The sequence below is a fragment of the Brassica napus genome, chromosome C2, assembly GCF_020379485.1.
Source record: "Brassica napus cultivar Da-Ae chromosome C2, Da-Ae, whole genome shotgun sequence".
Lineage (NCBI taxonomy): Eukaryota > Viridiplantae > Streptophyta > Magnoliopsida > Brassicales > Brassicaceae > Brassica > Brassica napus.
Genome location: NC_063445.1, coordinates 50,246,042 through 50,259,391, shown reverse-complemented (window position 1 = coordinate 50,259,391; position 13,350 = coordinate 50,246,042). Strand labels below are relative to the sequence as shown.

General features: G+C 34.6%; 2 protein-coding genes across 2 annotated transcripts; one reads left to right on the top strand and one right to left on the bottom strand.

Annotated features, from left to right (window-relative positions):
- The first annotated feature begins 6,779 nt into the window (after positions 1-6,779).
- LOC106379830 (cytochrome P450 71B37-like) lies at positions 6,780-8,717 on the top strand. Its single transcript, XM_013819695.3, has 3 exons — positions 6,780-7,267; positions 7,336-7,916; positions 8,045-8,717. The coding sequence occupies exons 1-3, from the start codon at positions 6,970-6,972 to the stop codon at positions 8,654-8,656; spliced, it is 1,491 nt and encodes a 496-aa protein (XP_013675149.2). The 5' UTR covers positions 6,780-6,969; the 3' UTR covers positions 8,657-8,717.
- A 1,249-nt stretch (positions 8,718-9,966) lies between these two features.
- On the bottom strand, positions 9,967-13,013 carry LOC106378678. The gene is made up of 10 exons (XM_013818771.1): positions 12,752-13,013; positions 12,416-12,660; positions 11,799-12,072; positions 11,537-11,651; positions 11,341-11,465; positions 10,994-11,075; positions 10,813-10,924; positions 10,579-10,736; positions 10,462-10,510; positions 9,967-10,296 (listed from the first exon to the last, which is right to left on the bottom strand). Exons 1-10 carry the CDS (start codon positions 13,011-13,013, stop codon positions 9,967-9,969), a joined length of 1,752 nt encoding a protein of 583 aa, XP_013674225.1.
- Positions 13,014-13,350: the final 337 nt, after the last annotated feature.

Sequence of the window (13,350 nt, the reverse complement as noted above, 5' to 3'; positions counted from 1 at the left end):
AGATCGAATGGACTCTTGTTTCGTCTCGATCGGAGTCACCATCGGAACTTTACAGCTTGGAAACCGCAAAGAACTCGCTCTTTCGAAGGAGATTCGGATTTATAAAACGGCAACGGTAAACTAAAACACCTTTAACTGCCTACGCTATATGAGAAGTTTGGATGTTCTTCGAGATCGACGTCGTTTCAAAAAAGCTCTTTCTATAAAATCGTGAAAAACGCTTAAGTCCGAGAACGGCCCGAAAGGGTCCAGAATGCGGCAAAAAGCCCACTTGTGATCTTATGCGAAATCGAGCCCAAATCGTTATGACGGTTTACCCCTTTTTTGCAGGAGAAGATAAATGTCAAGTTCAGAGGATAAATGTGAAGTTTCTGAGGATAAACAGGAAGATCGAGGAAAAATGGAATATTTCCGCGAAGCGATAAATTCGGCCGAGGGCAGAAAAGGAAAGAGCAAACCGCCTCTTGGAGAGTATATAAGAATGTCGAAGTTGGAGGCCCAGAGGGAGGCAATAATTTTACTCAGAGCAAAAAACTTAGAGCATTTAGACAATTTTCTTATCGAGTTGCGACTCAACTAGGTTTTCAAGTCTTAGGTTGCTAGAACTAGGAATTTCACCGACAGCTCTCGTGGCCGAAGGCTCTTACCTTGTTGTTACGCTCAAACGCGGATTCGGAATAAAAATCTTTCTTGTTCTCTTTTCGATTCCATATATTTATTTTTCGTCCATATTTTCGTATTCTGATTGATTGGCGTGTGGTTTAGCAGATATATTGGACCTCTGGGAAATTTAAGGTTTTCTATCTTTCCTAATTTAAACGGAAATCGACAGTGCGAATTTCGGATTCGAGTACGATATTTTCTCAGTCATGGCTCCGAAGGAATTTTGATCTTTGTCAGGCTCTTGGCTCTGGGAAAACTGATGTTTTTGCTGATTTTTAATTCATTTTATGCTTTAATATAATCTACTAGATGACAAAAATAAAATAATAGAATTCCAAACTCTTCACTTATTGACCTCTGATCAAGCCATTCGACTAAATCGTACTATGGAAAGGTAAGCTCAGCTCAGCTAACTTTGTCGCACGTGATCCATGTGTTTTGTGGCCTTGTCGTCTGCTCACCAATTTCTATTCTTTTCATAGTCGACGTCGCATATTTGGATTCATTTTTATGTAAGTTGATTGGTTATACCAACAAACATATCCCCGTATATTAATTAAAGATTATTAAAAAAGTTATAACTTTAAGTTTGCACTAATTAAAAAGAGATCTTGTTTAAATGTCACTCAATTAAGATGTTAATTTACCTTACGTGGCAGTTTAATAATCAATTGAAAAAATGTTATTCCAAATCTAATTACTAGGGAACATTATATTAACCTAAAATATAAAAATCGTGTATTTTTTCCTTAAATAAAAACTATGAAATTACCTAATATAATTAACATATATATGATAATTAATGACTATGAATAATAAAAATTTGATAATAAAGATAAAGATTTGATAACAATTTTTGTATCCTAACCTACTTAAAATAAATAGATAAAGGGGTGGTTCTCCAATGGTGGTCCTTTATATATTTTCTTTAAATTTTTAAAATATTATATTTTAGTCCTCAACAGTATAATAATTAAATATCATCATTAAACTTTTAAAAATCAATAAAACATACTATTTCATAGATATTAAGAGAAAATATTTTTGAAAAAATATAATTATATGTAATCAAATATAACTATAAATGATATAAAAATGTTAATTAATATATTTTTAAATGAAATAGTTTTAATAAACTATAATGATAAGTACTAAAATATGATATATAAAAAGTTATCATGCAATTGTAAGACATAGATAATTGTATGGACTAAAGTGAAAAGTGAATAGTGTTTAAAGGGTCTGAATAGTGACTTTTTTTATTTGAAGGTGTATTGTTCACCCCATTAAAAAATAAAGAGATAAAAGACTATTGAAATGCAAAACTATTTAAAAAATAAAGGGATAGAGGGCTGTTGGAGATGCTTTTATTCATTTTTGTTAAATTTTATATTATTAAAAAATTAAACAATCACGTTAACCATATAAAAAATTAGATTTTTCCTTATATGTTATATTTTGAATTTTTTAAAATGAGTTTAAATTACAAAAATGAGAAAACCTTATATGTTATATTTTATTTTTTAAAAACGACTTTAAATTACAAAACTGAGGAAACCTTATAATGTTATATTTTTCTTATATGTTACATTTTTTCTTATATTTTATAGGGCTTTTTGCAGAATTGACCTATAACTTAAAGTCAAACACAAAATTAACCTCCTTTTTTTTTGAAAATTGGTTTTTCCCTATTCACCCCACAAGTTCATATAATTTACGAAAATGCCATCAATTTTTTTTTTCCTTTTTTTTTTCGAAAATGACATTTTTACTCTCTCACCCTCATCATCTTCAAGTAATTACAAGATTGTCATTGTCATCAATACCACAACCACCATGAACAACCAATTTGAAGCTCTTAATGCTCCCAAAATCGATTTACCCTTCTTCTTTTTCCATTCTTGTGAACTAAACACAACATATCTCTCACTTTCTCTCCACAATGAGCTAAAAAAACCCAAGATTTTGATTCTAAATTTTTTATGGTTCATAGAGTCATAGAAGCTAACGATTCTGGGTGGGTTACTTTCGTTTGTGATTCTGTGTGCTTGGAGAAGCCTTATGTATGCTAAGGAACTTATCTCACCATATTAAGGTATGACATCGAGTTTTTTTCCAGATCTGTTCGTCAGACGACTTACTTGGGAAGTCGTCTGGCTGTAGACAACTTACCTGGAAGTTGTCTGGTCAACGCAGAGGTTATTTTTGCAATTGACTTTGAAATCTGTAACCTGAGACGACTGAAAGTTAAGTCGTCTGTTTTTGTTTGGTTTCAAAAAAATTTCCAAAGAACCTAGACGACTTACATTTCAGTCGTCATAGGTTAGTTTTGCATTTGACTGGATAATTTCAGAAGTTTGACTTCCCCAGACGACTTACATTTCAGTCGTCTGGCGAAAATTAAAATAATAATATTTTTTAAAAGTAGACGACTTACAGTTAAGTCGTCATAGGTTAGTTTTGCAATTGAAAAAAAAAACTTCAAAATTTAATTATACACAGACGACTTATACTTCAGTCGTCCACGAGACGACTTACTTGTAAGTCGTCCAGGATTTTTTTCTGAGATTCTGGTCAAACCTCGTAAATCCTGGACGACTTACATTTCAGTCGTCTCGTGGACGACTGAATTATAAGTCGTCTGTATATAATTAAATCTTGAAGTTTTTTTTTTCAATTGCAAAACTAACCTATGACGACTTAACTGTAAGTCGTCTACTTTTAAAAAAATATTGTTATTTTAATTTTCACTAGACGACTGAAATGTAAGTCGTCCAGAAAAGTCAAACTTCTGAAATTATCCAGTCAAATGCAAAACTAACCTATGACGACTGAAATGTAAGTCGTCTAGCTTTTTTGGAGTTTTTTTTTTAGCCAAACAATAGTAGACGACTTATTTTTCAGTCGTCCAAAATAACAGATTTCAAAGTCAATTGCAAAAATAACTTCTGTGTTGACCAGACGACGTATAGTTTAGTCGTCTGGACAACTTAGATTGAAGTCGTCTGCGTCTTCTCCGCTAGTTTTTAAGTCTTCTACGTTAGTTTTTGAATAACTTGTATTTTTAAGAGTGATAAGTAACTTCAAGATATGTAAAACTCATATTTACAAAATATGTTCTATTTACTTCAAGACTAGTTACTATTGTTTGTTTCCATCTCTTAAGTATTATTGTTATAGACAATAATGATGACTATTGTTATGAGTTGGAAGAAGGGTTAAAATACTTCTTAAAATGTTGTATCAATATAAAGCTACCAACATTCTTGTTTATTAAGATGAGAAAAAGGCCATTGGAGTTTATTATTGCATATGAGAGATCCAAAGATAAGAAAAAGGCTACTGAAGTCTATTATTTCATTGATTTGTAAATGTGTAAACACATTGTTAGCACATTTAATACATCTTGGAAAACATTATTACTGATTTTACAAAAAATTCACAACTAAAAGAGTAGACATGCAATTCACAAAACAGACCACAAACAAAACTATTATAGATCATTCCTCTACAAAGACAAGCTTGGATTCCACTTGAGTAGACAAGACCACACGACTTTTAAGAAGTCCAGACGACTTCTAAGAAGTCCAGACGACTTCTAAGAAGTCCAGACGACTTCTAAGAAGTCCAGACGACTTCTAAGAAGTCCAGACGACTTCCAAGAAGTTCAGACGACTTTGTCAGAAGACTTTTAGGAAGTTCAGACGACTTTACAGGAAGTCCAAACGACTTTACAGGAAGTCCAAACGACTTTGTCAGAAGACTTCCAAGAAGTCCAGACGACTTCCAGACGACTTCCAGACGACTTCCAGACGACTAACAGGTAAGTCATCCCAGAAGTCTTCCAGATCTGAAAAACCTGCATATTAAATCCAGATCCGAAAAACCTGCATATCCAAAAACGTTCAAATGGCTTAAAAACAGAAAAAATGAGTGAGATTAGATAAATCTACCTTTACAGAACACACAAAAATACATATCTAAAAATAATAGATCTACCTTTAAATTAGTGGAAGATGAGTACCATCTAATTAAAAACCTGCAAAAAAGATAGATTAGTAAGAAAGACATGAGACAAAACTGGAAAATTCATATAAAGTTTGGTGTTTTCAAGTCAAAGAGATTAGAGTGGGTTTGGAGAGTTTTAGTTTGGGAAAAAAGTAAGAACTTTATACAACAAGAAGTTCCCAAATGAAGAAAAATCAGACATAAGAACTTACCAAAACGCTCAGATCTATTATGAAAGGGAGACTTCGTCAGAAGACTTCCATGAAGTTCAGACGACTTCCTGGAAGTCCAGACGACTTCCCTGAAGTCCAGACGACTTCCTGGAAGTCCAGATGACTTCCTGGAAGTCCAGACGACTTCCTGGAAGTCCAGACGACTTCCTGGAAGTCCAGACGACTTTGTCAGAAGACTTCCAAGAAGTCCAGACGACTAACAGGTAAGTCGTCCAAGAAGTCTTCCAGATCTGAAAAACCTGCATATCAAATCCAGATCTGAAAAACCTGCATATCCAAAAACGTTCAAATGACTTAAAAATAGAGAAAATGAGTGGAAGATTAGATAAATCTACATTTATAGAACACACAAAAATACATATCTAAAATTAATAGATTTACCTTTAAATTAATGGAAGATGAATATCATTTGATTAAAAACCTGTAAAAGAGATAGATTAATAAGAAATACATGAGACAAAACTGAAAAATTCATATAAAGTTTGGTGTTTTCAAGTCAAAAAGATTAGAGAGAGGTTGGAGAGTTTTAGAATGATGAACATTACATTTTTGTTGCAGCCATTTGAGAGGAGGAGAGAGAATGTGTAAATTTTTCTTTATATAGGGAGACAAAAAATCCAATTAGATTAAATATTTTTTACTCAGACGACTTCCTGGACGACTTACATTTCAGTCGTCTGGTGAAGAAATTAAAACAGACGACTTACATGTAAGTCGTCCAGAAGAGTTTAATATTTTTAGCGGGAAATTAAATATTTTTAGCGGGAAACTAAAATAGAAGACTTTCTGGTTTAAATTATTTAAGCGGAAAAATAATTTTTTAAAAAAATTTTAGGCGGGAATATTTGGACGACTTACATGTAAGTCATCTGTTTTAATTTCTTCACCAGACGACTGAAATGTAAGTCGTCCGAGTAAATTATTCAACAGACGACTAAAATATAAGTCGTCCACACCCTAAACATAACCCCTAAACTTAATTATCTAATTAAAGACTTCATAAAATCAAATCAAACTTGAAAAGTGTTTACTATACACATAAATAAACACATATAGGTGAAAACTAATTTTTGAAAAAAACATTTTAGTTTTCCAAAATCTAACCATAACAATACATACAATACTACAACATATGTTTGCCAAACTCCTAAACCAAAGTATTTCATGATTCACTACTTCCACTCATCTATCTTCAAAACAAATCAATTTTATCATATCTTAATTTATATCACTTAAAACTGTTTATAATTACTTGATTTTTATTTTTCATGCATCAAAATATTTTTTTACAAGATTTATAAATTATTTTTAAAATAAACCGGTACCAGACGACTTACACTTCAGTCGTCCAGACGACTTCCAACATCTCAGACGACTCAGACGATTTACTAGGGCTATATTCGTAAAAATGGCTTCTGTTTTTTTGTTTGGTCACAAGGGGCTGAGCTGTAATTTCACTAGGCTTTTAGGTTAGTTTTGCATTTGATTCAAGTTTGGGTATAAGTTTGGGGTTAAAATCAAGTTGTGGGTTAGTTTTGGCAAAAACCCCTAATTTATTTAAGTTGTATTTATACAATTCTACATATTAATTAGACTTCATAAAATTAATTTTTGATCTATTTTGTATTACATTATCTGGTGTTTTTGTTGTATTGGGACACTTACGTATTTTAGAATATACATGTTCTGATAAAACAAGAATATTTTGAAGTGATAAAAGCAGAGATAATTTTTTTATTGAAAAATAATTAATCCAATATTTTATTTATTTTTATTTAAACTTTAATTATATTAGTTAATAACTTAAGACTTCAAAATATTATATTAACGTCTTGTCTTATATTTCAAATTAGTGGAATTGAAGAGAGTATTTAGTTTTTTTTGGTAAAAATAGAATTTATAATGTATTCTCAAGTTTCAACTATATTAGTTTCTTTTAAAGGGTTGAAAATGAAGGGAAAAAAAAAAGGTTGAAACCAGAGAAATGACCACAATGCTAAAAATGTGTATATATAAGATCGCAAGCCTCCTTCATCATTATCATCATCATTTTTAGGAAAACTATATGGCTACTATTTGGTTTCTATCACTTCTCTTCGTCACTATTCTTCTTCTCGCCGCCTTTAAACGCAAGAAGCAGCAACGAAGACCACCATCTCCACCTGGTTTACCGATCATCGGAAACTTACACCAGCTCGGAGAGTTACCGCATCAATCCCTATGGAAACTCTCCAAAAAGTACGGTCCTGTGATGTTTCTGAAGCTTGGAAGAGTCCCAACTGTAGTAGTCTCTTCCTCTGAAACAGCTAAACAAGCTCTGAAAATTCATGACCTCCATTGTTGTAGCCGTCCAAGCTTAGCAGGTACCATAACACTCACTCAACACATACTACAGAATTTTTCTTTATTCACATATAGGATCATTTCTCAGGGCCAAGAGAGCTCTCTTACAATTATCTGGATATTGCTTTTGCTCCCTATGATGATTACTGGAAAGAAGTCAAGAAACTGTGTGTGCAAGAAGTCTTTAGTCCTAAACGAGTTCACACGATGCAACCCATCAGGGACGAGGAAGTCAAGAAGCTGATAGACATAGTCGCCAAATCAGCTCAAGAGAAAACACCAGTTAACTTGAGCGAGAAGTTTCTTTCTTTAACCGTTGGCGTGATTTGCAGGGCAGCATTTGGTGTGAGTTTCCATGGAACTGTACTCAACAGCGATAGATTCGACAAGTTCATCAACGAGGCATTTTTGTTTCTTGGGAGCTTCTCTGCCTCGGATTTTTTCCCAAACGGCGGCTGGATCGTCGACCGGCTCACCGGCTTACAAGGGAGGAGAGAGAGGAGTGTGAGAGATCTTGATGCTTTTTATGAACAAATGTTTGATTTGCATAAAGAGGAAAAAGAGAAAGGTAGGGAAGATTTTGTGGATCTGCTCTTGAGATTTCAGAAAGAAGAATCTGTTCTTGGATATGGGAAGCTCACAAGAAACCATGTCAAAGCAATCTTAATGGTAACTATAGATATAAATATTTGAGTTGATAAAAAAAAAAAAATATATATATATATATATATATAAATATTGGCAACCCTTAGAATTTTACCTGAGGATTCTAACATTTATTTTATATCTGATTACAGAATGTTCTTATTGGGGGCATAGGCACTTCTGCAATAACAATGACATGGGCAATGACAGAACTTATGAGAAACCCTAGAGCAATGAAGAAGGTTCAATCCGAAATAAGAAATCAAATTGGGAACAAGTCAGTGATAACCTTGGATGACATAGAGAAGCTCCACTATCTGAAAATGGTAGTCAAAGAAACATGGAGGCTACACCCTCCAGCACCTCTTATAGTTCCAAGAGAAGTAATGTCTGAATTTCAGATCAATGGCTACCAGATTCAACCCAAGACACGGCTTTATGTGAATGTTTGGGCTATAGGGCGTGATCCTGATACCTGGAAAGATCCAGATATGTTTCTCCCTGAAAGATTTATTGATAACAACATTGACCCAAAAGGGCAGAGTTTTGAGTTGTTGCCATTTGGGGCTGGCAGGAGACTATGTCCAGCAATATACATGGGGACATCAATGGTGGAGTTTGGTCTTGCTAATATGTTGTTTCATTTTGACTGGAAATTACCAGAAGGCATGGAGGTTGAAGATATCGACATGGAAGAGTCTCCTGGACTAAATGTGAGCAAGAAAAATGAACTTTTACTTGTTCCTGTGAAGTATGTAATATAATTGATCACTTTAAACTAAGTCTTTCATGACTTTACAATAAATTGTTGCATCCATTGTACTATGAAACTACATCTTGTGACCGATTGTATCTTGTCATGCTAATCCAACAATGTTGTATGAAAGGGAAATTAAAAAAAAAAAAGAATGTAGATACAAAAAATGTAACGTGATTTGACATCTTCAAGTACAAACTTTTATCTTACTGGAAATTGTTCAAATAATATCAAATTGATTCGTTGCCAAAACAAACGTTGGAAAGGTTAAACACGTTTATCTTGATTCCACTCAGTACACTGAACCTAATTATTCCACCAAATCCTATATGGGTATGATTGAACAGAACACTAGTTTTCTTTTTCTAAAATATTGTCAATTATTTATTTAAGTTGATTTTTAACCAACTACCAAAATATTTTGCTTTTAATATCTGGATTTTTAATTCTGAATGATGTACTTTGTCTCTCCCAATTATTGCACTTCTCGAATTACTAGAGTTTTTCTCCGCGCGATGCACGGAAAAGTGTGTTGATAGTCGATTTTAATAATAATAACTTCTAATGGTTTTGTTTGGAATGAAAGAACTGCATCTCCAAAACTAAGAAAATTCAAGTTTATGCGATTGTTTCAAAACAGAAATAGCAGCTGAAGTACTTATAATTTTGTCTGCAAATTCAGCATTTTGGTGTGTGTTTTTTTATTTATCATTTTTTTAATATAAATCTGAGATGAGATTAAATATATTGTGTTTAGGAATGGAATATTGTGAGAATATAATAATTTTATGTTTAGCATAAATATGTTATGATTGGATGTTTACATTTACAATAACTTTTCATTGATAGGAGTAGATAGAGGCTGAGAAAAATGTATTCATATAATATTATTTACATTACGTGTTTGTTTATAAGAATGTCTTATAAACATACGAAAACATTAATAGAGGAACAGAACAGCATGTGAAAGACGCCTCAATTTAAAACCTATCGTACAGATTTTGATTAGCAAGAAATGGAAAATTCAAAAATATGATCATGAGCTTCAGTTCATTCCCTTGTTGATATGGTATTAGCCCTTTGTAGGGCTTTGGTGCATGTTCAGATATAGTATATATCAAACATTTTATGCTTTTTAAGATGAGTATCGAAACAAATATATGGAGCAAAATCAAACTTAAAAAGAAAGCAATAACATAAGTTAACCAAAAAGAGTTTTCAAGAAAGACATTCAATTGTTGCAAATATGAAGTTTGAAATTGAAAATTAAAAAATCATAAACGTCTAGTAACCATAAGCACCACCACTTTAAACATCCTAGCCACATTTGGCTCGTTTAGGAGCATCTGCTTCATCATTTTCAGCAGCTCTTTTCACCTTTTCGCCCTTAGAGTCCATGGAAGGATCATCCTCAGCACCTCCATCATCCAAAGTTTTCTGGGCGGCTGGGATAATCGAATCTTCCTCCAACTCGCCTTCAAGTTCTGGATCGTCTGAAAGGAGCACCTTTGTCACAGTCAAAGATTGGGTCTTGCCAGTCAAATTGTGATTTGATACTTTCACAATGAACTTGCGAGTCTGTCCTATGGTATCAGACAGAGCTTGAGCCACTGGAACTATGTGATCATCTCCTACACTCTCATTGGCCTAACATACATTCAAACAATTGTCACTACACATTTCTAACTATATTGTAAGAATACAGTTTCAAATAACAAAGATGGGCAGGTCTGTAATTACCTCAAAATAGCTCTCAACCAATTCAGAGGCTTTCTTTCCAGTCAACTAGTGACCAGCATCACCAAGGAGAACAAAAAACGCCTGGTCACTCTTATCGTACCCAGAGATCTTGGCTAGAAACCTGTGTCGTGAGCATATGAATAATGAATCCTTTGAAAGAATAAGTATACGCAAATTTGGTTAACTTACTGTGCAACACCGACAATATCACTCTTCCCACACTTCTTACACATAAGGGTGGTAGGCCCTTTGGTTGCCTTAGTGTGACACACACCGCAGCCTATGTAATACCAGCTTGAACCGTGCACAGCATCAGCAACGGTCGCTATGCACTCAAACCAAGCAACCTGCAAAAAAGTTTTAAAATTAAATGAGAAACAGAGACTATCATAGTTAATGTGTTATCCATTGGTAATAAACTACCTTGGCAGCTGCTTGCTTCATATAAGAAAAGAGTTCGCATATGGTCACTGTTTCAGTCTTAGTGACAACGTCTGCATCAACTCTGTTGGCGACATCTGAGTTTGAGACCAACCTGAAGACAATGTCAAAGCATAAGTACCATACTGGAAAACAATGAAGATATGTTAAACAATATGCTTACCAAGTGAAATAATCTCGGGTTGCTTGGACATCACTGTCCATGAATACCCGTGATGGGGCCATGGAAGATAGAGATAGGGCACCTATACCAGTTCCAATGATGTAATACAGATCAAAAATCTTAATAAATTAAGATGAAGAGACTATGCACATCTATAATTTATGATACCCAGAACCTATCGAGTTACTCAACACTTAATGCTTCACAGACTTTACAAATGCTCAAAGCTGTTAAACTACAAATCCAATCGATTGCAGTTCTATTCCTCAAAGCTAAACTACACATTTAAGAATCATTAACCATCCTAAGTATCTTCTTAAACAATAAACAAAAGTTGATATACAAACCTCCAAAACATTTCGGGTTTAGTGTGGTGACTAAAATAACTTTTGCAGTTCCTCCAGATGCTTTAAATTTTTCACTGAAGTCGAAAGCAGCTTTGTCCCATAGGTATAGCTTCATAACGGGGCCTCTACAACATCCAAAACACGTGTGGTAAGAGAAACAATATATGAAAATGGAAGAAGATATGTATTAGCTTACTCATGTGTTTGCACATGAAGCAAAACGCGGCGAGTTGAAGCTATCTCAGATTCATCTAGCACGAGACTGTCATTGAGAACCTGCCCATTCACAAGCTTGATGTGGCCAACATAATCTGCAAAAGACATCATTCAAATTCAATACTTTATATACTATATTCGCAGCAATGAAACCTATATATATAAGATTGGACAAACCCAAAAATAAACTAAACATCATCGTATACATATGATGATGGGGTGGAATGATTGTGAGAACTTACCATAGAGATCTCCTTTCAAGTCGCAGGCAGCATTGAATTCTTCATATCCATGGAACCGGAAACGGTCATCAGGGAAACATACCAGACTGTTCTCCAGAACAGAGAGAGCGGATGTCGATGAGAAGGTGATAACGACACTTGGCTCAGCTACTCGGTACAAAGTCTTATGTCTAGACCCGAAAAAATTGTTGAGTCTGTAAATGCCACCCACTGTCATGTGTGGCAAATAGGTTTCAATCCTTGCAGATGAGATGAAGCCCTGGATAACAGTTCCCTGTTAACAACATGAAAGAGTTATATTAGAAAAGATAGACAGGAAATATCTGAAAAGGTGAACAAAGATATTAAAGATACTCAACAGGCAATATGAATTCAGTAAGTTCAAAAACGTTTCTGTTGATATAAATAACGATCTAAAAACGTAGAGCAAATCACACAAGCGAGACAGTAATAACGATCTAAAAACGTAGAGCAAATCACACAAGTGCATCAATATATATTTGATTCTAAAAATATCAACTCGGAATAGACAGATAAGTTTGAAGCTAAAATGATATCTTAGCTTGTAGTTTAAACAATTTGTTAACTTATAACATAAAAAATAACTCGGTTTATACCTCTTCGTCGATGAGAAGCATCTCGAGACCGAGAAGAAGCTTCGTCAGAACATTTCGAGCTTCCCAAAAGTGGATCAACCGAAACCTCACCTCGCCTTCATGAGGACCGAATTTCACATCTTTGAAGAACATCACTTCCCCAACGTTGGTGGAGACAATAGCTTTACCCCTGACGTCAGAGGAGACATCGGCTTTGCCCCTAACGCCGGAGGATAAATCTGACTTCGCCCTTTCAACTATCGGACCTGCAGAATAAGTATGATCGTTATCATTGTCTGAGAAATCACAAAGCCTCAGATTTTATAATAAGATAACGAAATACACGGGTTCTCTTACCATTAGCTTTCTTCAAGTTAGATACGCCGGTGGGGACGCCGGAAGATTCACCCGCCGCGCCGATGGGTTTTTTCAGACCGGGAGAAGAGACAGACGCATCGCCTTTGGATTTTTTCGAATAGGGATCGCCGATCGAGAGGCCCGAAGAGCCACCGTGTTTGCCGATGGACTTGTTCGTTCCGGGAAAGGAGTCAGCCCCAACACCTCTTTGTTTCTTCGAACTCGGATCACCGGACAACGTCAATTTTCCGTTCGAACTCATCGCGATATTCAAGTTTGATCGAAATAAAATTCAAAGTAAGAGTTTTATAAATGAGATCAGAACGCAAAAGGATGAGAGAATCCATAAATCAGATTAAATGTAGAAAGAAAGTGGAGAACGTATTGATTGATCAGATCTCGAAACGGAAAACGAAGAGAGGAAAACAAAAGGTCTCACAATTCGATCTAGCAAAACGGGATCTGGAGAAAAAAGAAAGGAAAACGTCGAGGCTCTCGCCTCACGACGGCGTGAAGAAGAAGCCAAAGCAATAGAGATGGGCTTACTGGACCAACACATTAACATTCTTTCATTGGAAAAAAATTGAAGTCCAACAACA

Bases quoted from the DNA above. Each gene is read 5' to 3' on its own strand.
- LOC106379830 (XM_013819695.3), top strand. From the start codon at position 6,970: ATGGCTACTATTTGGTTTCTATCACTTCTCTTCGTCACTATTCTTCTT. The intron at 7,268-7,335 runs GTACCATAACAC...ATCATTTCTCAG, and splicing joins TAGCCGTCCAAGCTTAGCAG to GGCCAAGAGAGCTCTCTTAC. The intron at 7,917-8,044 runs GTAACTATAGAT...ATCTGATTACAG, and splicing joins ATGTCAAAGCAATCTTAATG to AATGTTCTTATTGGGGGCAT.
- LOC106378678 (XM_013818771.1), bottom strand. From the start codon at position 13,013: ATGAGTTCGAACGGAAAATTGACGTTGTCCGGTGATCCGAGTTCGAAG. The intron at 12,661-12,751 runs GTAAGAGAACCC...CTTATTCTGCAG, and splicing joins TAACTTGAAGAAAGCTAATG to GTCCGATAGTTGAAAGGGCG. The intron at 11,652-11,798 runs GTAAGTTCTCAC...TGTCTTTTGCAG, and splicing joins CTTGAAAGGAGATCTCTATG to ATTATGTTGGCCACATCAAG.